This window comes from Anser cygnoides, chromosome 2 (assembly GCF_040182565.1).
Source record: "Anser cygnoides isolate HZ-2024a breed goose chromosome 2, Taihu_goose_T2T_genome, whole genome shotgun sequence".
Lineage (NCBI taxonomy): Eukaryota > Metazoa > Chordata > Aves > Anseriformes > Anatidae > Anser > Anser cygnoides.
In genome coordinates, this window is record NC_089874.1 from 66,296,886 (window position 1) to 66,323,146 (window position 26,261).

General features: G+C 40.4%; 2 protein-coding genes across 4 annotated transcripts in view; one reads left to right on the forward strand and one right to left on the reverse strand.

Moving 5' to 3' along the window:
• Positions 1–10,904, forward strand: part of ANLN (anillin, actin binding protein) — a 28,694-nt gene extending 17,790 nt beyond the window's left edge. The window contains exons 19-25 of one of the 2 annotated variants that reach the window (XM_048075565.2): positions 74–95; positions 1,445–1,557; positions 3,221–3,274; positions 5,195–5,281; positions 6,790–6,897; positions 8,947–9,119; positions 9,507–10,904. In XM_048075565.2, the coding sequence (XP_047931522.2) occupies positions 74–95; positions 1,445–1,557; positions 3,221–3,274; positions 5,195–5,281; positions 6,790–6,897; positions 8,947–9,119; positions 9,507–9,630 (681 nt within the window). In that variant the 3' untranslated portion in view covers positions 9,631–10,904. The remainder of the gene's footprint in view (positions 1–73; positions 96–1,444; positions 1,558–3,220; positions 3,275–5,194; positions 5,282–6,789; positions 6,898–8,946; positions 9,120–9,506) is intronic. The other variant, XM_013194333.3, reaches the window with a different exon arrangement.
• Positions 10,905–11,773: 869 nt separating this feature from the next.
• AOAH (acyloxyacyl hydrolase) overlaps positions 11,774–26,261 on the reverse strand; it is an 80,216-nt gene continuing 65,728 nt past the window's right edge. The window contains exons 20-22 of one of the 2 annotated variants that reach the window (XM_013194334.3): positions 26,138–26,234; positions 22,833–22,909; positions 11,774–15,183 (exon numbers count right to left, since the gene is read on the reverse strand). In XM_013194334.3, coding sequence (XP_013049788.1) covers positions 15,055–15,183; positions 22,833–22,909; positions 26,138–26,234 — 303 coding nt within the window. In that variant the 3' untranslated portion in view covers positions 11,774–15,054. Of the gene's footprint in view, positions 15,184–20,518; positions 21,101–22,832; positions 22,910–26,137; positions 26,235–26,261 lie in introns of those variants that run through there. The other variant, XM_066992282.1, reaches the window with a different exon arrangement.

The following is a 26,261-nucleotide window of genomic DNA, read 5'->3' on the forward strand; positions in this document are numbered from 1 at the left end:
TCAACCTAATTTAGTCTTGTGTAGAATTCTCAAACTATTTTCCCTCTAAGCTTTTGTTTTTCTCTCTTTCTAGAAAAGCACCCTTCTTACTCCAGGTAAGCAGAATCTAAGCATGTTATACCAAGATAAATAATAACATTGCTATCAAAAGTGGTGTATTAATAAATAATACTTGTACCATGATAATTACATTTAATAAATGCAGAATTAGGCCAGTTTGCCAGTTACAATTGCTAAGTATTATATCTTTATATCTAAGTTACTATGTTTGGTGGAACTTCTTTGCAAAACCAAAATCACAGAATCGTCTAGGTTGGAAGAGACCTCCAAGATCATCTAGTCCAACCTCTGCCCTAACACTAACAAGTCCTCCACTAAACCATATCACTAAGGGCTACATCTAAACGTCTTTTAAAGACCTCCAGGGATGGTGACTCAACCACCTCCCTGGGCAGCCCATTCCAATGCCTAACAACCCTTTCAGTAAAGAAGTTCTTCCTAACATCCAACCTAAACCTCCCCTGGCGCAACTTTAGCCCATTCCCCCTCGTCCTGTCACCAGGCACATGGGAGAATAGACCAACCCCCACCTCGCTACAGCCTCCTTTAAGGTACCTATAGAGAGCGATGAGGTCTCCCCTGAGCCTCCTCTTCTCGAGGCTAAACAACCCCAGCTCCCTCAAAATCACGCATCTGATACCAGATACTGTAGTTTAAATTCTGTTCCTGAAAAGATGGACTCAGATGTAAACTAGAGCCTCATATCAACAAAGTAATATAGAGCAAACTTGGAGATTCTTGAAAATATGAACAGATTATGAAGTATTTTTGTCATGTTTTTAACATGTTTTCTGATGCTTGGGGAGAATAGCATCTATGAGTTTCTCTGACTACTTCAAAATGGGTTATACATTTGTCTAACTTACGTTTGACATACTTGAGCTAGCTTTAGTATAAAAATGTAGCAATAAGGAGCTCGTGAACTAACTCTGAGATGTCTACAATGCTGCTGCAACTAGTCTGATTCCTGTGCCTAAGCTATATGGCTTGTTTCTATTGGTACAGAAATGCATGCATGCGAGTTCTGGAAGACTGCAGTGTGTTACTTGACTTCCAAATCTGTTAACCTCTTTTTGAGTCCCTATTGCAGAGTGTGTGCTTTGTGGTATGCCCTAGAGTGTGCTCTGCCCCCCCTCACACCTCTTAAAGTGAGTTATCTTATCCTTTGCAAATGTTTCAAAGCTTTTTAATAAAGAAAAGGTCTGCTGTGGAGCAATGGGGTATACAAAGATCCTGTCTGAATGTGCTGCTGGGCTGTACTGCAAAGAGTGCTTCTGGAGTACTGAGTAGGGCATTTATACGGTAGTACATATGTGGCCACTTAAGCACTGCAGCATCTCAGTTGCATGTTGTATTACAACTTGCCTTGAACTTTTCTCCACAGCCATGACCAGTCCAGGCGGCCCTAATGCAGTCCGCACTACTAATTTCATCCTTGTTGGATCCCACAAGCTATCATTGTCTTCTGTAGGAAATGCCAAATTTGCGTTGGAAAAGGTAATGGATATTACTGTTTACTAATCTAAAGATAATCGCATAACATTAGAATGAAATGAATGCGCCTGAGTTTACTGTTTCCAGGCAAAATTACTGCTCTAGAAATGAAATTGCTACATAAATAAATGTTTGTGTGCATGTATGTATTTATATAAACATACACAGATTTTACTCATAAACTTCAGATGACTGAACTGTCTTTTTAAGATACAACAGAAAAAGACTTTGTTATGACAGGTGTTGGCTCTTCTCTGTAGCCCAACGTATGGTATATCTGTGCAAAGATAGTGAATGTGTTTTGGTTACTGATTGCTGTTGTTGACAAAATTAATGTATACAGTTGGCATCTCTCTACATAGTCTTCACCTTGCTTGTTGCTTTTACTGTCAAATATTAAATACTGTATTATTAAGTATCTAAGTATATTTATTGTGTTTAATAATGAAGTTACTCCGAGATGAATATAGTTAGGAGTATAAGTTTCTTTAGGAGTACAAGTTTTTCTCACCCAATTAAATTTGTAGAAACAAGTTATCTTTATTTTTTGAGAGCTATTATCAAGTTTTATACCTTAGTTCCCTGTCTAAACAATGTTTATTGGCTCTTACCAGTAAGTTATTTTAAAAAAAAATATTCTTGCATTCATTGTAAACTCTAACCTTGTAACATCTTGCACCTAAAAGCTATTTTAATAGGTGTTTATGCCAGCAGCTATTTTAAGCTAATTTAAATTAATTTTGAAGCGGCAACAGATTATGCCAGTACTAAATTGCAGCTTTATCCAAATGGCAGTGTCAGAAGAAATTTTCTTCTAGACTAATTAGCTTATTGTGATGATAGTAGTATTGCAACTATAGCTTCAGACAAGACATGACACAGCAAGAATGGTTGTTTGTGCACAAGATTAAAAACAAAAGATCAGAATAATCCAAATTTGCTCTTCAGAAGATTTACTTCTATGTATAGAAGCAGACTCCTCTATTGAAACAGTCTGCAGACCTTACAGTTGAATTGTACTGCTACTATATGTGTACCAGCTTTGTTTCTTCAGCACAAACATTCCCCTTACCAAGAGCTATGCATAGATCTCATTTTGCATGTGACTTAGTTATTGAAAACCCATTGCTCTGGGTGTTATGGAAAACAGCTTTTACTTTATACTTGGCAATGTGGGTTTGAGCCTTTTTAGTTTGTTCTTTAGGACTGAACACTGGGCTGGATGAGTAAACTATAGTATAAACACAATGTTCAAATAGGATTATTGAGAAAACATGGAAACTGATTTGGTTAACTTCTTCCAGGTGCATGACTTCAACAGTTGCGAATAAGAATTTCCCATTTTCAGTTAGCTTTTTGTGAAATTATGACCTCTGCAAAGCTTCAGTTTTGCTGTGGCCTGTGCTTGCACTGAACAGCTGCTCTTAAACTTGGCCCCACTCATTTCTAATATAAAATAAACTGCCAACTCAATGGGTTTCGAGTTTCATTCCTCCCAGTTATGTTATGCACAGCTAAAATTCAGAGCAGATAGGATCAAAATCCACTCATGTAACTGTTCTTCCCCACACACACACTCCCCCCCCCCCCCCCCGCCCCCCAAGAAACAAACAAACAACCTTTAACATTGTACTGACTACATTGAGCGTGTTTTTTTTTTCCATAGATGAATTTTGAAGGGGAGGAAAGAGAACTATTGAGCTATATGTTCCGGGACAAGGTTGCTATGATTGCTTAGTTTATAACTAAATAGGAAACTGCTTCCTAATGCATGTTGCTTACGTCTGTCTGCCCTCTAATCTCTTGCAGTTTTTAAAAATTCTAATGTATACTTAATATGTCCTTGTAAGCACTTTTTTATAACGAGATGCTGGGAGGCTTAAAAAAAAAATTTGAAGAATTTGACTTCTTGTATTGTAGAATGCTAAGGATGCTGATAGAACTCAGTTAAGACCACTAGCGTTTTTCCTTAACTAGCTTGTCTCTTGTCTTCCTAGTTGACTAGACAATGGCTTTTCTTCAAAATGTATCATGTCTCTCTGAAAGTTTGTTAGCCAGGAAACTTAAGCCAGTTTCTTGTTGAGCTGTATGGAACTTAAAATTGGCTACTGTGCTGAAAGAGATCGATAGAAAAACCACGAGCAGCCTAAATACCGGTTTAACTCAGCTTGTTGAAGAAAACTAATATTGCTCAGGAGCTAAATCTTTTTTCTTGTTTGGTCAAGACCTTGCTTGAATACAACCTTTAAGCAAATTTTAAGCAACAAGTGATCATAAAGAACTAAAGTTTTGAAAGTACTAAGCCCATCAAAATGAGGTTCTTATCTGTATACAAATGTGCAGTTGAAATATTTTGCCTGGTGTATGCATTTTTGCGTTTTTAGGAATTATGTAAATTAATGTGCTTAAAAGAAATAATTTTTTAATCTCTGAAAATAGCTTTGTGTAGCTAACTCTTCTTGGATTTCAGAAGAAAAAGAATTTTATGTATGTTTTCTCACAAAATTAAGGTGGTAAGCTTAATGCCTATCATCTTCTACGTGTAATCCAAGTTCTCCTAAGAAAATTATTTTTTTTGCAAACTTTTGAGGGTTATCTTGAGTCTCATTAGATTATCTTCCTTGACAGTAAGCCAACTTCTTTTTATGGTGGGTATCTGAATGACCATACCAGAAAGCAAGCTAGGCTAGTCATGGACTTCAGTTTTCTCTTCATTTAGCTGTTTATTCAACAGATTGCTTTCTTCTCAGTACCTTCACCCTACTTCATTTTGAAAGGGATATATTGTTGACTAGAATGTCAACAGAATACGTACACTACACGTACAGGAGGATGTTCTGAGACCTTTTTTAATTAGTAATGGTGTTGTAGGCTCTGCATAACTGAAATGTTCAATTTGCTATACAACACTTTCACTTTACTGTCACACAACTCTTTGTTAGTAAACTCTTCATAATCCAAGTAAGTGCTTTTGTCTGACGCAAAATAGAAAGGAATCCAGAACACACAAAATTGGGGAATTGACAAAAATTCCTTAATGCCCTCATTCAGAAATGCATTTTACTGCAGTTTGGAAGTTTGCAAGAGTTGGAATGTTTGCAACACTTCCTGATGGAACATGTAGTGTCACACCTTAAGTGACAGTCAAGAACTACTATTGTTACTTTCTCTTCTTCCAGGAATTGTTTTTTTGCACAAATATTTTTCTGAATAGGCACTGCAACATCAGTATCTACTGGAAATGCTTATGTCATCCAAGTACCAATCCTGTTTAAACCCACTTTGTTTTTTAAGCAGCTTAATGTCAAACTGAGGCAGAAGCTTGTAGGATGTGGACTGCTGCCATGTGTTTTTTATAACCTTGCTTGTTGGTTTATAACCAACGTCCAACATGCCTGTTTCTTCTAGACAGAAGCATGCTTGCGCATATATCCTGAGCAAATTAATAAATCTTGAAAAGCTTGTCAATGAACTTGAAAGAATTGTTGATTATTACTGTCCTGCTTGATCACTACTTTCTGGCTGTGGATCCTCAGAACAAGACAGTGCTAACTTTCTGGTGCAGGTGACTTGCTTGAGCTGGTAGAGTAGATGTTGAGAGGTGTCAAAATCAAATGACTAATTGTTTTACTTTTTGCAGGTTCCTGTTTTGTCTCCTTTGGAGGGTCATATATATTTAAAGTTAAAATGCCAAGTGGACTCTTCTGTGGAGGAAAAAGGGTTCTTGGTAAGATATTCACTTCAAATTCCTTCCGTGGAAATAAGTCTTACTAAATATAGTCACTATTTTAACTTCACACATGCATTTGGTGATAGTGAATCTTAGCAAAACTAAGATTTATTTTTCTTCCTGAACCAAATCCCAACACTTTTCTAGCTTATGTTCTAAAGCAGCATAAATTAAAGCTATCTCTAGTACTGTTGCCTCTCACTAGAATTTTAGTTTGTATGTTTTTATTGTAAACAGTTTCCCTGTTATTCTGAACTTGAGTTAACTTTCATTTGCTATAGTCTGTGTGTCACGAGATGAGATTCTAATTTCCCTGCCAGAAACTCTTACAAGACATCTTAGATTTTTTTGGTCTCATATAAAAATTATTTCTAGCAAAAGAGGTTTTCCTCACTGTGTGCACATACTTTAACTTAACAAGGAAGCTATGCTACTTTTTGCAAAACATCTTAAGCAGTTCTCTTTTTAAATCTGGACTTGCATAAAGAGCACCTCAGCCTAATAGATGAAGCTGTTAAGCTTCTATCCATCAGATGGCAGTAAATGTGCTATGAAAATAATTCAGCAAAACATTAAACTTTACTGTTACTCTAGTGTATTCATAAGGCAGAATTTCTTTATTTTTTAAGCAGTTCTGTCTCCTTTCCTTTTACTTAATGAAGTCTGTTCACCTTTGATTAGATGCAAACATTTAACAGGATTGTTTGCTATCCCATATTTTTGTGCAGGGATTATAAACCGTGTGTTTACTCTTACTATACAGTATGTGAAACCTGGAGAATGGTGTGCATATTAAATTTTTCAGAGTGAGGGTTTGCAAACACCCTGTGCCATTAAAAATATATAGTATGAATTACAAAGAGTGGAAAACACAACACTTTAATTCGAAGAAAATGTTCTGTGCAAGTTCAAGAGGGATCAGAGATAGAAGGTAGATACTAAACTTTCTATTTCAATATCAGGGAAATGGGCCTTGAAATTGACATAATACAGTATCTAATAAAATAAACTGCCAACACAAACAAAATTGATTTCTAATTTCTTTTAAACTGACTGGACTACTGAATGTAGCCTGCAGAATAGCCAGACATACACTTTGTAATCCTGACCTGTAAGTCAAAGATGACTCATATACCTAATCATAATAATTTGTGTTATACTAGTATGTGTCTTGTGAACTCTGCAGAAAGTATCTTCTATAAATAACCCTCCATTGTATTAAAATGATAGGAATGCTTACTACGGTCAGTATTAAAATCTAGTCATTTAAAGTGGCTGGGATTAGGTGCATTTTGAGCCAAAGGCTGCAAACTTAAGAGTAACAGTGTAAGTTCATTTTCTACACTGTCTGGAAATATACTAATAGAAGTTTCTCCCAGTATATTTTTTTTCCTGCTTTTACGTTTACTGCAATGAAGGGTTGTACTTGCAGAACCATTCTGTAGGGAAAATAGCTGAGTACAGACAAAGCTGAAGGTGATAATATTTTTTCCTTTTTTTTAAAGACTATGTTTGAAGATGTTAGTGGATTTGGAGCATGGCATAGGCGCTGGTGTGTACTTTATGGAAACTGTATATCTTACTGGACATACCCAGATGACGAAAAACGAAAGGTAATTCTGTTTATAAAGAAAGATCAAGCCTATAAAGTTCTGTAGTACCCTATGCAATTCACTGATCACTTTTAAAGACAGCAATGCTTTAGGTTTCAGGTAACTATATGCAAAGCATGAGATTCAAGCTCTTAAAGTTTATTTGGGGAATGGAGACTTGTCATAAATATGACCTAAACAAGGGCAAGTTTAAAAATTGACCATATCTGGTGGGGAAGAAGAAAATTGGAGGAAAATCCATATTCAATTTTCCTTTTAGTTTTAAGGCTTTCCATTATATTTGTCAAAAGACTAATCTAGAGATTACTTAACTGAAATCGATCAGGCTTGTACAGCTTGGTAAGCAAGCTGTATCTATCTACCCTAATCTTTAGACCAAACACTGACTTTAATACTCGATATGGTGAAAACTGAGACTGGACAATCCTTCTATATTGTAGAAGCATAAATGTAATTATGGAGTATCTTGCTTGCAGTTGTTGTTTTCTTGCAGCTCCCACATTATAGCTGAAACTGGTAGATTTATATAGTTCTTGCAGAAACTCATGGTATTGTCTGGCTAATGCACCAAATCAGAGAGGTTCATCTGTCAGTAAAGTGAACTTTCCTGTCTCTTTAGCCTGTTCCTGCAGTGTGTACTGAAACCTTTCCAGTTGCTTTCAAGAGGCTTTTTTTCCTGACTCACTTAAGCAATTTGCCATTAAATGTTTGCTTGTTTGTTGGCAGAACACTTTCTTTCCCAAGTTCTGTGGTGAGCTCTGGTCCTTTTGGGTCTTCTACACCAATTCAGCTGCCTGAGTTTAATTTCTTCCTGCTAGCAGAGGAAGACCATATGCTGGTAGTTGACAATGCCAAAATATATCAACGTACTCTTTCCTTGCCAGGAGACAGGAAAAATCTCTGCCTACTGTAATTAAAAAAGGCAAAAAATTGATCAAGAAAAAGCTTCCTGTTCTGCTTTTGTGCACAAGAAAGCTGCTTTGATTTGTCTTAGATTGTTCTGTTCTTGAAAATGTTATAGACTTGTCACTGTAACTGAGAAAGGTATACTTAAAGAATAATATAGATATGCTCTTATTTATCATCTACAGCAATATTAAACTCTATCCTTATATGCCTCCCCTTACCCCTACCTGCTATGTCTGTTCTATTATGCGAAGATACATGTAGCTCAGAAATACCAGTGTTGAACAATGATTGCTTTAAATTATGATATGTTTTTTAGATAAGCTTTGCAGGTTGGTGTATATATATGTATATCTATGGGAACTGTTTCTTAATATTCATTGAGATGGAGCTATCCTTTTTTGTTGTAACCTAGGTTGTATTAACTGTCTCTGGAATAGCATAATGAATATGCCCAATAAATAGCAAGCTTTTCTCCTAATCAAGAACTGCTTGTGATGTTTCCGTGGTGTGAGGTATTCTGTAGGTGTGATGAATTGGAGCCAAGGTCTGTAACTAACTTTAGGCATACAGCTAAGCCTCCCTCTGTAGTCAGTGGGAAGAAATAACTGCCTCGAAAATGGAAATGCTCCCTGAAGAGGTCTAGCCACTAACTATAGAGGGAGCTAAAGCAGCTGGACTCTACACTTAAGTGCCTTAGTTGAATGTTTGAAGGTGAATCCATATACTTACAAGTTTTGATGAGAATGATACAAAGCATTCCTGAAGTGCCTGCCTTCTGTAGGCTTTGGTAGAGCTTGCTCTATCGGCTTGGATTTTATTACCAAGCTCTCCTGAATTTTTGAGTTTAAAAGCAAGTTTCTCTTGAAAGGAAAAAAGAAAAGGGTGAACGTATTTTTCTAGTCTAAGCCTCTGGTAAGGATGGATTTGTTAACTGTATTGTATGTGGCAGAGCAGGGCCTATTTTGTTGTCTGTTATCTTGCTTCACCTATTCTACTTTTCACATTAAAAAGAGCAATAATAGACTTCTATTTATTTGGGTGGGGAGTGGAATTCACTTCATATGGAAAAATTGTCAGAGCATATGTTCAGAATTAGTCTTCAGAACAATATTCTTAACTGATGATTAACTTCACTTTCAGCATCCTTTGGGCCGGATAAACTTGGCTAACTGCACTAATCGTCAGATTGAACCTGCTAACAGGGAGTTCTGTGCCCGTCCCAACACTTTTGAACTGATAACTGTCCGTCCGCAGAGGGAAGATGATAGAGAAACCCTTGTTAGCCAGTGCAGAGACACACTCTGTGTTACAAAGTGAGTGGATAAAATCATGGTTTGTGAAGGTTGTGGGGGGGAGGTTATTGGGGGGGGGCATGTCTTGCCTTGTGTGATGGTTTTAATAATGTAGCCTTACAACTTTGGCATGCCAATGCAAAGATAATTAAAATGCTAAGATTTCTGGATGATACTTAAGCTGTCTTGATCACCTTAATCATGTTTTGTCTTACTGTCCCACTTCTTTCTTCTGAGAATAAAAAACTTGATGTTTCTAGAAGTGGAAATGCCAGATAGCTTGGCAGTACTCTGCAGAATTCTGGAATATTTCATTTTTCACCTGCTATTTGGGATTCCATAGATGATCGCTTTTTCAGAATAACTAGGGGGGAAGGTATCTAACTCATTGGGTTCTTTGCTTTTTAGGAATTGGCTGTCTGCTGATACTAAAGAAGAGCGTAACCTTTGGATGCAAAAGCTAAACCAAGTTCTTGTTGATCTTCGTATGTGGCAACCTGATGCTTGCTATAAACCAATTGGAAAGCCTTAAACACTGGAAGGGGAATATGAAGAAAATATATATATGCAAAAGGCCACATGAACTACACAAAAAAAAAGTTAAATGAAAATTTGTGGAAAGTTCTCTGGATCAACTAAGCTTTAAATTTGAGAGTACATACCTTTATACAGGACTTTTATGCAGTATTTTTATCTCACTTTAAGAGTTTTAAAACTTTTTTCCTAGCTTTTCAGTATGGTAGGAAGCAATTAGCAGTTTCTAAATATGCTAAATATTTATATAACTCCTTTTTTTTGGAAGTCTCTTTAGCTAAGCACATTCTCTTCTTGAAATAACTAAATTATTGGAGGAAATCGCACTTCTGGAGGATGAGGAGGGTGGGGGAAGCTAGTGAATACACAAACTTACTAGTTAACTCAGCTCCCTGAAAAAAACATTAGCTCAGAGTTATATTAGAAGGATGGTGCTGAAGCAGGAATTTTAATGTTGGAGCATTTCTTATAATGATCAGGCAAAGTAGTTAATAGTAAATTTTATTCTACAACATGCAGCATAAGTATTTCTTGCTTGCACAATGTCCTTTTCTTCTGGTCAGAACAAAAGATGTGCACAATATTCATACTTCTTTGTATTAGATTTTTATGCCGTTTCTCATACCAAACTGGTATGGATAATTGCATGTATGCTATATGGTTTACAGGTATGGAATTATGTATGCAGTACATTGCACTTTGATAGAAATGAAAGGTCTTTAATATTTTTGTTAGGACTGCTACATAAAAATTAGTTCTAGGTTTGTGTATGTCAGTAAGTCTTAGAACTTGTGGTTTATAAAAGCTTGAATTCTACTCCATTTGAGAACCAGAAGTAGGTTATAAAATTGCTTTTTCTGTAAGATACTCTAAAGCTGCTGTCTACCAACTAATACTCTTGCCAAAAGTATGGATCTTCTCCACCACCATAGTCATGTCCATAAATGCAGACAAAAAGAGTACTTCAGACCCATCATTAAAAAGGCAGAACTAGTCAGTAAAAACTTGCAGTTTTCACAGCTTTTTCACTGGGCTTAGTGAAATACTATCTCATTACCCCACTATTGCAAATGCAGTAGTGGAATACTTTTAAGTTGTTACTGCTGTTGTATATTCACACTTGAAACACTAAATTCTGTTATCTTAAATTGTTTTCATCCAGACACTTTTGTACTTTTGCTTTTAAATCTATTTTTTTCAGATGTCCTTAAATATTTCCAAATTATGTATTGAGATATATTTTATCCCTTTAAAATAAATAATAAATCTTTATGCAACTTCTCCTAATATCATCTATGCATTTGAGACATAAGGCTGAAGACAAAAAGCTAGATTCCATGTGGTGTTTGGGAAATTCTATTCAGTATTCTATTCAGTATGTATATCCAAAAATACCTCTTGATTTGGGAATATAACACAACATCTCAAGGGTAGCTAGCACCAGATTGTTTGTGGGCAATTACCATGAATATGGTTGGGACATACATGGGTGTAAAGGCAGCTAGACATCAGCAGTTCATTGAATGTGATGAGAGATGGTTCTTGTCTCATGTGGTAAAGACATGGCAGCAGAGTAGCAATGGAATATGAACAGTGGCAGTGCAAATTTCATCCATGGATACACGGTAGGCTGAGTTATGAAGCAAGAGTCTATAGAAAGGAGTGACATGCTTTCATTTGGACTGTATTTTCAATTTGGGCTATTATCCATTGTAGAAACCAATGTGTTTTATTATTGCTGAAGACGGAAAAAATATCAAGGAAATGTATAAACTGTAATAGGTGATGCAAATTAAAAAACCTGACCTGAACACACTGTCAGTGATCAAATGTACTGCTGCAGTCAGCAGAAGCACGTGACACCAGCTTAGCAATAAACATCCATTTACACCTCTACTGGGTTGCACTAATGCATACCTCCTCCCCTCTCACATTTCCCAGTTCCTTCAAGGGTGAGCTGTGGAAAAACTTTTTCAAAAACGTCAGGGTTCATCTGTTTTCTGAGCACTGCAAGATAGACATGAGGGAGTAAGGAAAACGCAGATGTGAGGGAGAGGGATAACATGGTTAATATGTGAGGGTTTTTTTCTGCAAGTGTATTAGAACCTTGATGAATGTTGAAAGCAGAGAGACTACAGAACAACAGTTCACTTTAAACTTTTACTCTACCATAACATTAAAAAATGATTGTGCTCTGTCTGAATCACAGAATCCTAGAGGTCTTGCATGTTTGTTTTTTTTGTTTTTTTTTTTTTTCTTCCTGAAGTGGAAAGCCAAATACAGCCACAGAGTTTGAAAAGTTTTGGATAGAAATGTCACGACGAGGTGAGAGCTTTCAGCTCTACAGGTTAGAGTTTTCTCATATTTATAGTTGACCCTTTTGGAATAGGCCAGGCCCAGTGAATTCAAATAGCTTCAGGTAGATGTACCTCTATAATTCAAAAATAGTTTCTCTGATACTGTCAGATTGCAAAGCATTAAGTTGTTATAAAATAGTTGAACAGAAAAACAACAGCAAAAGCCTCCTACGTTTAGTGCATTGAAACCATGTGCTGTAAGGCATTGATGAAATCCCCCTGTATCTACATCATCCAACTATGTGGGGGGGATGCCCGTGATAAGACATTCCTTCTTAAAAATCTGTACTGTTAATAAAGCTTGATTTCATGGTGCTATACCTAACTTCCCAAGAGCAATTTTTTTTCTTTTACTCAGGCATTTGTCATCTTCATCCTAAGCATCAGGAGATGGTTAAATTAGGGAAATAGACTAGAATACATAGCTCACTACTGCTTTAGATTAAGCTTTGTCAGAACCAGCTGTTTAAAATTGGGCATTTAACTTACCAGTGCTGCTCAAAAAGCATTTGGGCATGCAGATCTTCAACTATTTTTTGTATTTTTGAAACAACAAAGAGATGTAGTACTTGTAAAAGGTGGTGGCATAATACACCCCAAATTCATCTTTACTGGCAAATAGTTACTGCATTAGTTACAAATGAAGTTTCTGTATACCGCCTGATTTTAGTGCTGAATTGGAGAGTTTGCTGCTAAGGTGTGACATATGCTTTGATTAGTGCTCCTGCAGCCAGTGGCAAGCCCATTTTGTCAAGTCCCTCAAAGACTGTATTAAGCATGGATTAATTACACTGCTAGGGCAAGTCTAAGAGCTTTGGGGATTTCAGGTCTCTCTTGCCTTTTTATAAATTTAGAACATCCTCTTAGTCTTCTTTTTTTCCATTGTACACAATTTCAAGATGCTTACTAATAAGAAATTCTACAAATGAATATGCTTTGCTCTGGGCAATGAAGCTTATTTTAACTGAGGAAATTTGAGTCTTACTAGCTTTTAAAACTCTTAATTGGCATTATCAAAGCCTAAACTCAATTGGGATGCAGTAACTGCTTGAAAATTTGGCTTCTAAACACAGTGTTCTCTTCCCTCGTTTGATTGCCGCATTTCTGTGTTTTGGTATAAAGGAAATTATCCAATATGAGTCTGGAGGTATTGTCCTTGCTGTACGTGGTCTATTGTAAAACAATGTAGATGCACTTGCTTTTGTCCTGGTTTTGTTTTTAATGACAGTAAGAAACCTGACCTGGAAAGCGTATATTGAACACTGTGCCATTTGGCAGAGATTTTTGTACAGCAAGCAGGTATGTTTCCTCTTCTAGCACTAAATAGAATCATAGAATATCCTGAGTTGGAAGGGACCCATAAGGATCATCAAGTCCAACTCCTGGTACCACACAGGTCTACCCAGAATTTTAGACCATGGGACTAAGTGCACAGTCCAAATGCTTTTTAAATTCTGACAGGCTTGGTGCAGTGACTGCTTCCCTGGGGAGCCTGTTCCAGTGTGCGACCAATAGCAGAGGCATGTCTGAGGACGACTGAGTTGAAACTGTTTCTTGGGAGACAGTGGCTATTTGGTAACATCTGAATGCCTTGAATGAAGTGGGACATATGATAGTAAGTATCATTCAATTAAAGTGCATTCCCTCTTGATTTCCTAAAGAAGATGACGAGTATTTCCTCAAACATCAGCAGTTGTCCCAGAAGAATTTAATCTTAATAAAAGATGCTGCATTGACTGTACTTAAAAAAGAAGTACAAAAAAATAGGGTATTTAGGATTTGCTTCAATCAAAACAGTATTTGCAAGTACTCCTCTGCCTCTTCAAACTACGGAGCAGACACAGCTCCTACAGATGTGGCCGGTGTGCTTGGGCCTGCACACAGCCAGGCCGTCTGTCTGTCCTGTAGCCTCAGAGCTGGGTCACAGCTGATGCAGCCATATACACAGACACATTCAGAACAAAAAATAGACCAAGTATAACTGAGCCCTGGCTAATTTTGATGGCTTTAGTCATGCTGTGTTAACACTTTCTATTTACCATATTTTTCCACGTGTAATTTGTGCTATTTTATGCTGTCTGATCCCTTTATCACCAGTAGGGCTGCTAGTAGAGCTGTATCTAATTTTGCTTGGGTATTCTGTGGTGGTGTTTTTTTCTTTTTGTTGTGTTCTTGTTTGCCTTTTGCTAAAAGTATTGGGTGAGCTGGTGAAATAAATACTTTTAATTCTCAATCTTTAATACTGTGTATAAAGTAGAGCAGGTAAGAGCTGCCCATTACCTTCAGCAATTCCTTAGGTCATACCTGCAAAATGCATGGGACTTATAGTGCCTATTGCATGTGTTATGAAGCTAAAGAGTAGAGATGTGTTAAAGCTTTAAAAAGCAAGCTGTGTTAAATACTTGAAGGGTTGTCAAGTTACGAGCTCATTAATGGTGGAAAAGGGAACCTGTGCTCAGTCAAACTGAACTAATGCTGCCAGGCAAATCTAACATCTAGTGTCTTGTTATTCCTCGCACATTTTAATAAGCAAATAGCAGCTAAATAATATATTGACAGTTGAGGTAATTACATGTATACAACTCATAGCAACAAGATTAGATTGGGTTCCCCCTCCCGCCCCTTTTGGGATCAGATTAACTGTTGAACAGTACAAATCGAAAGCCCAGAAATACCGTTCTGCAGGGAAAACAATGAGGTACGGCTAGGGGGTTGCTATATGTGGAAACAATCTTATTATGCATTTGCAAACCAGTACAATGAATGGTCTAGCTGGCAAGTATCCTTTGATTTTATTTTATTTTTGTAGCTCCACAGAAAAAGCCCAGTCTAATTGTACAGGTGGGTGACTTTGCAGTTAAGATACAGCACTGAAAAGAATGCTGCTATGCTAACTTCAGCACTACTGTCTCTTTGTACTGCTATTTTGAACAACAACAACAAAAATAAGTGTGGCTCTGATAACTTGTGCCCTCTATTTTCTTTTGTTTTGGTCTCTAATCATGTTGTTTTCTGGAATGTACCAGGAGGCATCCCTGTAAACTGTGGCTCTGGCAGTTTGGGAGTCAGTGTCCACCTTGATCTTTGAATATAGCTTCAATCTGGTCGTTGAATGGATTCTCCTTTCCAAGCACTTGAGGCCATTCATGTAGTGCCTTCTGCCAGGTAATGCTTGTTCCCAGGGCTGCAGCAATCTGTGAACAGCACAAATACTATCAATTTCTTGTGCCTGTATAATTCAGTGGTTTTATACCAGTCCCCATCAGAAGGCAGACTCCCCTCCATAAATGTGATGGAGCGTAACCTCTAGCCAAAGAAAATACTCTGTTCCAGCTGCCTGAATAGATGAAAATCCATTTGAACAGTAAAATAAGGTGAGGATTACATATCTGTACTTCCCTGACCAGAGCAAGTACTGGATTTATCAACAAGAGCTCATTTCTGATAAAATGGGCAGGGGGGGATTCCAAAAAGGTGTTTCTTTTCTTTTCTTTTCTTTTCTTTTTTTTTTTTTAAAGATCAGATTTGAAGCCTTACATTGAATAACCCTTTTTAAGCTATATATCATAGAAGGAAAATGTGACCGTATGTGGAGTTTGCAAGCATAAAGTTCTACTCTCTGTTACAGTTGTGCTTTGTCTTTGCAAAAGTGTTGTAAATTATTTTTATCAATTACAGGAAAATAAAGACATACAAGCAGATGGTCAGGTCTAATGAGAGTCTTCAACCATTTCCTGATGCCTACAGTATCTGGTCAACAAACTTCTGTTCAAAAGCCACAGGGTCTCACTTTTTTTCCCCAAAGCATTATTTCAAAAAGCACTGCTTGGACATAAAGCATAAATCTCTTGCCAGTCCAAAGGAATTCATGCTCTTGAATTCCTCTGATACTTCTAATAACTATTCTCTTTGTTATCCTGTAAGAAAACCCCAGGTGCTGGGAAAAAGAGGCCCAATTATATCCAGGTTCAAAACTAACCACCTCTGATTCTCTAAGTCCACACCTGCTGCTGGCTGTCTTCAGAGCCTTTTCCCATGAGACCTGCAGAAAATGGTAAAATAGCTTTTCTCCTCGCTATCAGAACTGCTCTAGCCTTTACAGAGTGTTTGCCCTAGAAGTTATGCACTAAAGAGAAATTGTATCTACTGTTTTGCCAGGGTGAAAATCATCAAGGGTAGGAGAAAGGGAAAGAGAATAGCCTGATTCTCCTTTAACCAAGTTTTCACACCCTGCTAATGCTTTTTTGTTTCAACTTTTGACCTATGGTTATATTTTTCCTATATAGTAACTTTACTTTCAAGTCTGAAACTCATGCTAACATTGATTATAATTACAAGGCTTAAATAGGGCTAACAAAGCCTTCGTACGAAGGGCCAAGATGGATTTATGGACTCAAACTATTTGAACCCTGTTTCAGAAAGAGACTGGAACCTTTAGGGAAATTTTATGCAGTTTTTTATGCTGTGCTTTTGAAAAAAAGCTGTAATGATGGGCCAGGAGAAGAAAACTTTATTCAGAGCTAATGTACAGAGAGCCACATTTGCAGGGTGGAAGCTCTTGGACTCTTGTCATTTGCAACCTCATTAAGCTATTAGACATTAGGCAGGGGAGAAGAATAGGGGAGATTTTGTAACATGGCATTTTTTTTCTTGGTACAAATTCCTAATGTGACTAAACAAGGTTCTGGGACACTCAGCAGCTGCCAGGCGGTTGAGACCTCTCTGTGTCAGAGTGGTCCTTTTTGGCATGGGAGTCTCCAAACCTCCTTCACAAGTCCCTAAACCTTCCTTATGTTTTTAGCAGGATGACTTTTTTTTTTTTTAAAACAAAACAATACCCACTATCTTTGCATGTTGTACCCCCCTGAAAGAGTGAAAGAGTATCACAGGAGGTACACTCTACAGTGTTCAGACTGCTGTTGATTGCAATTTAAGACGTGCTTAGAATGTCCTAAATAACATAGGTCCTGCTCAGACACCTGCTCACATGGTGCTGATAATTTACACTGGATGAGTGGTGAGGCACAGAGAAAGGTTCATGATTCAAGAAATCATTTCTCTCATAGGTCCTTTTTAAATTCCAAACAGCTTGTGTTTTGGCACCAGTTACATTTATTTTTATTTTTTGCATTTTTTAATTTTAATCTTAATTAATAAATAAATAAAATCCTGAAAAATTTTTAAAGGAAATATTGCCTATTTTTCATAAAGTCCTGGATGACTGTGACTTTGAGGTGGTTGTGTTATTTTAGCAGCTTTTGGCTGTTTTTTCCTTCTGTACCAAAATGGGGATGGGAATGTTTCTCAGCAAAGTGTAAATACACAACTAATCTGATGTGTTTTGTTTCACTTTTTTCTCTTCCCTGGTTATAATGTGCTTTCCTAAGACTTAAAAAAAGAAAAAGGGAGAATCTAATCACACTCAAGCTGTGCTTTCCTGCCTGTACATAATCATTAAGAATCTTCCAAGCATCCCTGTTTCCAGTTTGTGATGCTCAGGGCTTTTGCGTTCTCAGTTGTAACTTCATAAAAGCAAGAAATGAAGCCATTTGCACAGAATCCTCTTGAAATGCATGGTCATGCCATACAAACAAAGCAATCAGCTGTTCCAGACAGAAGCAATGTCCTTGAAGCCATCTGGCACTCAGGATGGTTTGCAGTGAGATTTGTAGGAAGGAAAAGCTGCTGAAAGCCCCTGGGCTCCCCCTCTTGTCAAGGGAAAGAAATTTCTTCCAAGGACAATCAAGCAGGACTTGGGGAAGTACTGTCTCAGAGATGACTCTAGAGGGATCTTGGGAGGACTCAGACATCATGCTTTTAGATGTTAAAAGTAAATGGTGTGAATTTCATCCACTTACAGATTGATCTGGGTGTTTTAGTGTTTAAACTTAAGAGAAATACAGATATGCCAAGAATGAGTAATCTCCAGTTTTGCAGCTTAATGAAAACACACAGGAAAATGCTCTTCTTCCTGTAGGAATGTCCCATAATGAAATATAGTTCTGGGCTGGGCTAAACACGAGTGCTTGGTGTTTATCCCTTCCTTCAAGGGTTCTTAGATACAAAATACTCTCTGTGGACACTATGGAGACTATCAGGACGCTGGTTGGCCGAGTCCCTTGGGAGGCGGTTCTGAAGGGCAGAGGAGTCCAGGAAGGCTGGGCGCTCCTCAAGAAGGAAATCGTGATGGCACAGGAGCGGTCCGTCCCCACGTGTCCAAAGACGAGCCGGCGTGGAAGAAGACCGGCCTGGCTCAACAGAGAGTTGCTGCTTGTGCTTAGCAGAAAAAAGAGGGTTTATAATCTTTGGAAAAAAGGGCGGGCCACTGAGGAGGACTACAAGGATGTAGCGAGGCTGAGCAGGGAGAAAATTAGAAAGGCCAAAGCTCATCTGGAGCTCAACCTGGCTACTGCCGTTAAAGACAACAAAAAAATCCTTTTACAAATATATCAACGCGAAACGGAGGACTAAGGAGAATCTCCATCCTTTACTGGATGCGAGGGGAAACCTAGTTACTAAGGATGAGGAAAAGGCTGAGGTGCTTAATGCCGCCTTTGCCTCAGTCTTTAGCGGCAATACCGGTTGTTCTCTGGATACCCAGTGCCTTGAGCTGGTGGAAGGGGATGGGGAGCAGGACGTGGCCTTCGCTATCCGTGAGGAAATGGTTGGCGACCTGCTACGGAGCTTGGATGTGCGCAAGTCGATGGGGCCGCATGGGATGCACCCGAGGGTACTGAAAGAACTGGCGGAGGAGCTGGCCGAGCCGCTTTCCATCATTTATCGGCAGTCCTGGCTATCGGGGGAGGTCCCAGTTGACTGGCGGCTAGCCAATGTGACGCCCATCTATAAGAAGGGCCGCAGGGCAGACCCGGGGAACTATAGGCCTGTCAGTTTGACCTCAGTGCCAGGAAAGCTCATGGAGCAGATTATCTTGAGGGTCATCACGCGGCACTTGCAGGGCAAGCAGGCGATCAGGCCCAGTCAGCATGGGTTTATGAAAGGCAGGTCCTGCTTGACGAACCTGATCTCCTTCTATGACCAAGTGACGCGCTTGGTGGATGAGGGAAAGGCTGTGGATGTGGTTTACCTTGACCTCAGTAAGGCTTTTGACACAGTTCCCCACAACATTCTCCTCAAGAAACTGGCTGCTCGGGGCTTGGACTGGCGTACGCTTCGCTGGGTTAGAAACTGGCTGGATAGCCGGGCCCAGAGAGTTGTGGTGAATGGAGTCAAATCTGGTTGGAGGCCGGTCACTAGTGGTGTCCCCCAGGGCTCGGTACTGGGGCCGGTCCTCTTTAATATCTTTATTGATGATCTGGATGAGGGCGTCCAGTGCACCCTCAGCAAGTTTGCAGATGACACCAAGCTAAGTGCGTGTGTCGATCTGCTCGAGGGCAGGAAGGCTCTGCAGGAGGATCTGGATAGGCTGGACCGATGGGCTGAGGCCAACTGTATGAAGTTCAACAAGGCCAAGTGCCGGGTCCTGCACCTGGGGCGCAACAACCCCAAGCAGAGCTACAGGCTGGGAGATGAGTGGCTGGAAAGCTGCCTGGCCGAGAGGGACCTGGGAGTATTGGTTGATAGTCGGCTGAATATGAGCCAGCAGTGTGCCCAGGTGGCCAAGAAGGCCAACAGCATCCTGGCCTGCATAAGAAGCAGTGTGGCCAGCAGGTCTAGGGAAGTGATTGTGCCCCTGTACTCGGCTCTGGTGAGGCCGCACCTCGAGTACTGTGTTCAGTTTTGGGCCCCTCGCTACAGGAAGGACATGGACGTGCTCGAGCGAGTCCAGAGAAGGGCGACCAAGCTGGTGAGGGGTCTGGAGAACAAGTCTTACGAGGAGCGGCTGAGGGAGCTGGGCTTGTTCAGCCTGGAGAAGAGGAGGCTCAGGGGCGACCTTATCGCTCTCTACAGTTACCTTAAAGGAGGCTGTAAAGAGGTGGGGGTTGGTCTGTTCTCCTACGTGCCTGGTGACAGGACGAGGGGGAATGGGCGAAAGTTGCGACAGGGGAGTTTTAGGTTGGATGTTAGGAAGTACTTCTTTACCGAAAGGGTTATTAAGCATTGGAATGGGCTGCCCAGGGAGGTGGTGGAGTCACCATCCCTGGAGGTCTTTAAAAGACGTTTAGATGTAGAGCTTAGCGATATGGTTTAGTGGAGTACTTAGTGTTAGGTCGGAGGTTGGACTCGATGATCTTGAGGTCTCTTCCAACCTAGAAATCTGTGATACTGTGATACTGTGATAATTTTTTTTTCTCTAAGTGTCCTAGCCTAGCCTTTTTCAATGCATGAAAAAACAGAATAGCTCTGATGGGACAAATGGATGGTTGCCTTCTTGTTTTTTTTTTCCTCTTCCTTCTCTTTGCAGTGATTTGTCTATGGCTGTCTGTTAGGAAGGTTCAATTCCCTTCCACTCTACTGCATAATTGGAATGATGGTCTATTGGATATATGTGCTGACACCTGTTTACACAAGTGGATTATTTATTTCTTCAATTAATGAGATGCCAGATAAATGGCAGGTGAAATCCAGGGCAGACATCAGACTTCTTCTGCCCAGTGGTGCATAGAAACAAGGGGGGAGCATGGTGTTCCTCCAGCTCACCATGGCACTGTGCTTCTCATACCCCATGCTCAGTTTTTCTGCATCTGAAGGCAAGAGCTAAAATGTGTGTATTTTCCTTAGGGTGCTGCTCAGTTCAAATATTCATGACTGTTTCTCTAATGCTTTGAGATCTTTGAGAAAAATGCTGTAAAACAGATTGAGTTAGGACTTATCAGTCATATTTATTTGTCAGGCTGTGTGTGACAAGTGGAGAATAGCTGCAAAGATGGAAGTAAAAGAACTCCTTCACTTGACAAGCATCAACTTTTGTGCTAGGCAGCACTAGATGGTATTAAAGCCATATCTGGCCAGAGGCATTCACGCCATTATAAAGTAAAACTTTAAATAAAACTTGCATGACGAGTGAGTGAGTTGTTTATCATCTCTCTCAAGCGTACTCTTAAATATCACGCTGTGCTCACACTTCCCCTTCTTTGTCCTGAGAGCCACTCTTTCAGAGCAGAGTGCTCTGTCTCAGTCCAAACAGCGCTGTGTTGATAACAGACGTCCCTATAACAGCAGGAAAAGAAAAATGGATTTAAAGCAGTGGATGTTTGGATAAGGCTAATTAATAAATCCTAGAAAGGCAATAACTCACTTGAAGTGAGGCATATCTACAGCTGGCACCTTGACTGTACGGGAAAATGTACCTATAAAAGCAGTAACGTCATCCTAACAGCAGGAGAGGGAGATGGTAACGACCGCAGGATGCCAGGCCCAGGGGGAGTGAAATACAGCAGCATGTGGCCAGGGCCTGCAGCCTGCCGTGCTGGGAGCTGTGCCTGGGTTGGTAGCTGCCCTTCCATGCCCTTCTGCAACTTTCTTTTGACTTAGGAAGGTTCCCTTCAAGATGAACACTTGCTGTGCCCGACTCCATGCTGCCTTGCAGCAGCTGGTGGGGTGCAGGATGTGGGCAAGAGCCTTGAGGGGACGCTGTGACCCAGTGAACTTGGCTCCCTTGGTGGCTGGTTGCTGGTGGCTATAGGAAGCCTCAGGCCAGCCTCTGGGTATCGGGGTAAGGCATAAAAATAACACAAAGACCTTCCCTGCTCTGCTCCAGCCTCATTCTGTGTATTTTCCCCAGATGGTGGGAGTGGGAATGGGGTTTGTTTCATCACTGCTTTCACTCCTGTTTCGTTTGCCAAGTTTTCTCTAATTGCTTCCTTTTAAAAGGCCTGCACCGAAAATATCCAGACACGCTTCCCCCATGTCCTCAGGCTCTAAGCCCATACTTTCCCACAGCTTCCTCGTGGTACGGCCTGGTAGCCAAGCAGGCATTATTTCTGCTATGAAGGGGTCCCTCTGTGACCAGGAAATTCTTCTGACATGGCAAAGGTGAGCCAGCCACCATTTTATTCAGCTGACCAGCATGGATGTAAAAGACAGCAAGGAAAGCACTTATGCTTTGGATGTCCCTACGCCTGTCCCCACTGGCTGAAGAGGCAGTCGACAGAGAATATGTGTGTGGGGGTTGGCTCCCATCATAAAACTGCCTCAGAAATTCAGTCTGTGCTTTTGGGCACAGGGATTGGCCCCTTGTAGCACTGTTTGCTGGGCAGTCATACAGTTTTACTCTGGGCCATACCAGCAAGATGGGCCACTCTTTTGTTTCCACTTTAATATTTCAAATATGAATTTATTTTCAACTGTGTACATACTTGAAACCCGAAGCTAGCCTATAGAAAATGCATTGCTTTGCTTGTAGGAGACTGCAGGACGTGCTCTCCCAAAGCATTGCGCAGGTTCAGAAAAGAGGTACTCTGAAAATGAGCATGGTGGGAACAGGGCAAACCTTGCATAAGGTTAGCAAAGTGAGGAGTTACAGCCAAGCAGCTGTTTCTCCTTCCCTTTCATTCATTTCTGACTACAAACTTTCCCCAGCCACCCATCCTTGGAGGCCAAGGAATTGGGAGAGAAGTGCTTCATCATGTGGCTGCAGTGCATAAGCCAGTTTATAGGTATGGCTTCAAAACAAAAACTGTTCCAGGCTAGGATGGGGGGGGGGGTTCTGTGGCCTTGGAGGCTGAGGATGTGAGATGTAGGGGCATGGACATGGGCAGGGTCTTCACCATGGTCTTATTTATGGGTAGGGACAGGGTCAGGGTCTCTCGTGAAAGAACCCCCCCCCCCCATCCCTGCTGCAGGACACGTGAGCACCACAGGCAGTGTGAGCAGCCAACCCAATGCGGGCGCTGGCATCCCTCCCACTCTGCGACCCCCTCACCTTGGTTCTGGATTTTACCTGGCTGGGGTGGAAGCCATCAACCGGCTCGATCAGCTGCCAGGGCTCGCCGCCCATCTTGCGCCACTCCTCGGCCGCTGCCAAGCACATAAGCATAGGGGTTATGGCACTGCGCGGAGATGGGCCCCCTCCTCCTCCTCCCAAGGCCCTCGCTACTTTTAAGCTCACAACGGCTCTGCATGAAGATTATGATAATTTATATGAAGTTGTCAGAGCCAATACTGCATGCAATCCCCCTCTCCTTGGGACAGTATTTAAGCTTTTATTGTTTTTTTTTAGTGTTTTTTTTTTATCTGCAATATTTATGAAAGGAAGTGCTTTGAACATAAATGATTGTAAAAGAATTCGCTTTCCCTCCTAACTAAGACTGATGCTGTAGTGAGTAAAGCTATAAATTATTTAATACTGATTTAATACTTCTGTATTTCCCATTTGAGTTGCAGCTTCAGCAGAGCAAAAAAATGTGTGTGTGTACATATATGAAGAAAAGCTAAAGAAAACAGTGATTTTTAGAGAAATAGAGGGTAACACAGTATTTTCCGGGGCTGATGTCTGCAGGAATAAGATGTCATTTTCAGTTACTTTTCTTCTGAGTGATCTTTTTCAACTCCAACAGAATAACCTTTTGAATTACATAAGCATGACATTCAATGCAAATGCTGCTGTACTGTAAGCCCCAGAGCCATTAGAGAAGTAAAAAGCTTGCTTTCTTCAAAAGGGCTGTAGAGTGATCAAACACGGGACTGGTGGATATAGCATTAACAGACTGTAAATTTCATATCTTTTTTTATAATGACAGATTAAGAATTCTTAATAGTGTTATACAGGCATCCCGTCATGAGAAAAATGTTCTCCTTTCAAGTGCTACAGTTCTGACCTAGAACTGCCACCGTTCACTGGACTCTGGCTGTTGTGTCAAGAAGTGATACCTGGTGCTCATTGTGACTTGGAATTCACAGACTGGCAGTGTTCCTGCTTTAATTATAGAAATGTACTTGAGAAGCTTTATTCAACACCAAAGTAACTTGTTTCAAGGCACAGGGCTTGAAGGCCTGCTTCAAAATTGCGTGATATTGGACATGAAAACATTTTCATCCTATTTTACACCAGGGATTAAAAGTGCGCACAACATACACACACAGTGTGAACTTGCCTAACCCCTATATGATGTTATACACCGAGTATGAGGCTGTGTGCTGTAAAAAAAGCTTGGTAGACATGCTACTGTTCCAGTCCAGAAATAGCAAGTAAGGTTTCTATCAAGAAAGGTCAATTTATTCCATTATATTTGATCTCCAAAAATCCTAGAGCAAATTCTTGGACAAATCTTGAGTACAGCCGGAGATTGCCTTAAAAGTGCCCATTGCCTAGGCTGGACTACAATAGGGTTTGCTCACATCTCCACAAGAAAAGCAACCCACACCCTGTATTTATTGCGCCCCTTCTTTATAGAACCGCTAAGCACTTCAGCCAAAGGCAGCATCTGAGCTTGACTGTCCATCTAAACCTACAATAAATGCTGGTATACCCTGTTTTCATTCCAAGGAGGTTGGGAGCTGCTATGTACACATGCACAGGCCTGCCTGGAGTCAGTGTCCTCATCACAGCATGAAACCACCACTAAATATTTGATGTCTGGAGAGTCTAGGGGAGGATCTGCACTTGCTTCAGAAAGAGACCGGGAAAGTAGGTCAGCAGCCTTAGCTCGCTTTTGAGCGCGCTCGCAAACTGACAGCTTTACTGACGGGAAGCTCACATGGTTAGCACCAGGGCTGCAGGAAACTTCACAAAGTGTCTGTCAGAGCCGATGTTTGTATGTGCATGTGTGATTTTGTTTACCTCATTTATTTAATGCGCTGTAATCAAGAACAGCAAATTATATTAAGATGTTTCTTTTCGTGAAAGCAAATAAATTACCTGAAGTTAGCAATTGAACTTATTAAAGTAATTTGCCTACCCAGCAGGTAGTTTGTTCCAAACCCTAATGACTTGTTAAATATTAAGTAGCTGATATAAAACCCACAGAGAGACTCGGACATCCTGAAACTCTGTGCTATGATATCTAACTTGCAGTGAGGTCTGTGTCTCCAAGCTAAGTTTTGGGTGGAAAAACTCCCTCTCCCATCGTCTTCTTTACCTCCTCCCTCGGTGGTCTGCATGAGACCCAGACCCAGCTTCATGAACTGTGTCGTAGAGGATAAAATAATTTAGTGAGTTTTGATGGGGTTTGGCTGCGGCTGAGACTTTTGCGATAATCTTCGATGCCTCGGCAGCTTCGTGCTTCCAAGGACACCCAGACACTGATGGGGAGAGGTGTCAGAGATGTACACTTTGAAGTACTGCCAGGCTGCTTCTGTCCCTTCATGGCTCCAGATTTAGCTGTCTACATTTTGGGATTTAAATTATCATTAAAAAAAAATTAAAAATAAAAGAACATATGGTCCCCAGGCAATTTTTTTTTTCGAGCAGGACCTCTCCTTTTGAATACCAATATAAAGAAATGCAGATCAGATTTTATTATTATTATGTATTCTTTACAGAATCTAAAAATTCATGGTATTAGGGAGGCCCCAAGGGTGGCCAGGGCTGGAGCTTCTGCCCCATGAGCTGAGGGATGGGGATGGTTTGCCCTGGGGAAGAGGTGGCTTCAGGGGATAGCTGCCTGTGGCCCCCAGTGCCCTCAGGAAGGTGACAAGGGGACAGGGACGGGGTCTTCACAGCAGTACAAGGTGGGGCAAGAGGCAATGGGTATAAGTTGAAACACAAGAGGTTCAGTCTGGATGTAGGAAAAAAGCTGTTTTCCTGCTTTTCCATCACTGTCTAACTGCTTGAATACATTGCCCACCTCAGTCCCTCACCCCATGCTGATCCTTTTCTTAAAATGGAGGAGCAAGCATATACATTCCTGGCTCTTTTTTTTTTTTTTTTTTTTCCCCCTTTAAAATGTCAGTTACAGAAGAAAGTGAATTAGGTAATGCACTTCCCTAATGTCACTTAAGATCACATAAGGATGAGTTTTGTAAGGTCCTGGAGTCAATGCTGCAGAGGTATTCTGGTGCTTGAGGAAGCACAGGAAGTAAGCCAGTTCTTATTGGGAGAGATGCTTTTGAAAACACTGAGCTAAGGGAGGGCAGCTATGTTACTCAGGGAGGAAAACTGGCCAAGAAAAATTCGTCTTCTGGAGGCAGTGCCACCAGGGTCACCCAGGCTGCCTTGGTACAGAGCTAACATGTAGAGAGGGCATTAGCAGCTCAGCACAGGACTGAACGCTGCCTGAGAGACAAGGAGAGAGAAAAGCAACTTACTTTGTCTCAGTGGGAAATCCATGTAGAAAACATCGAAGTTGCCAAATTTCTCAGATCTCGCTATTTCTTTCAGGACGTTGGAAAGCTGTAAGGCTCTCTGCAAAAATCGAACAATTTGATGTCA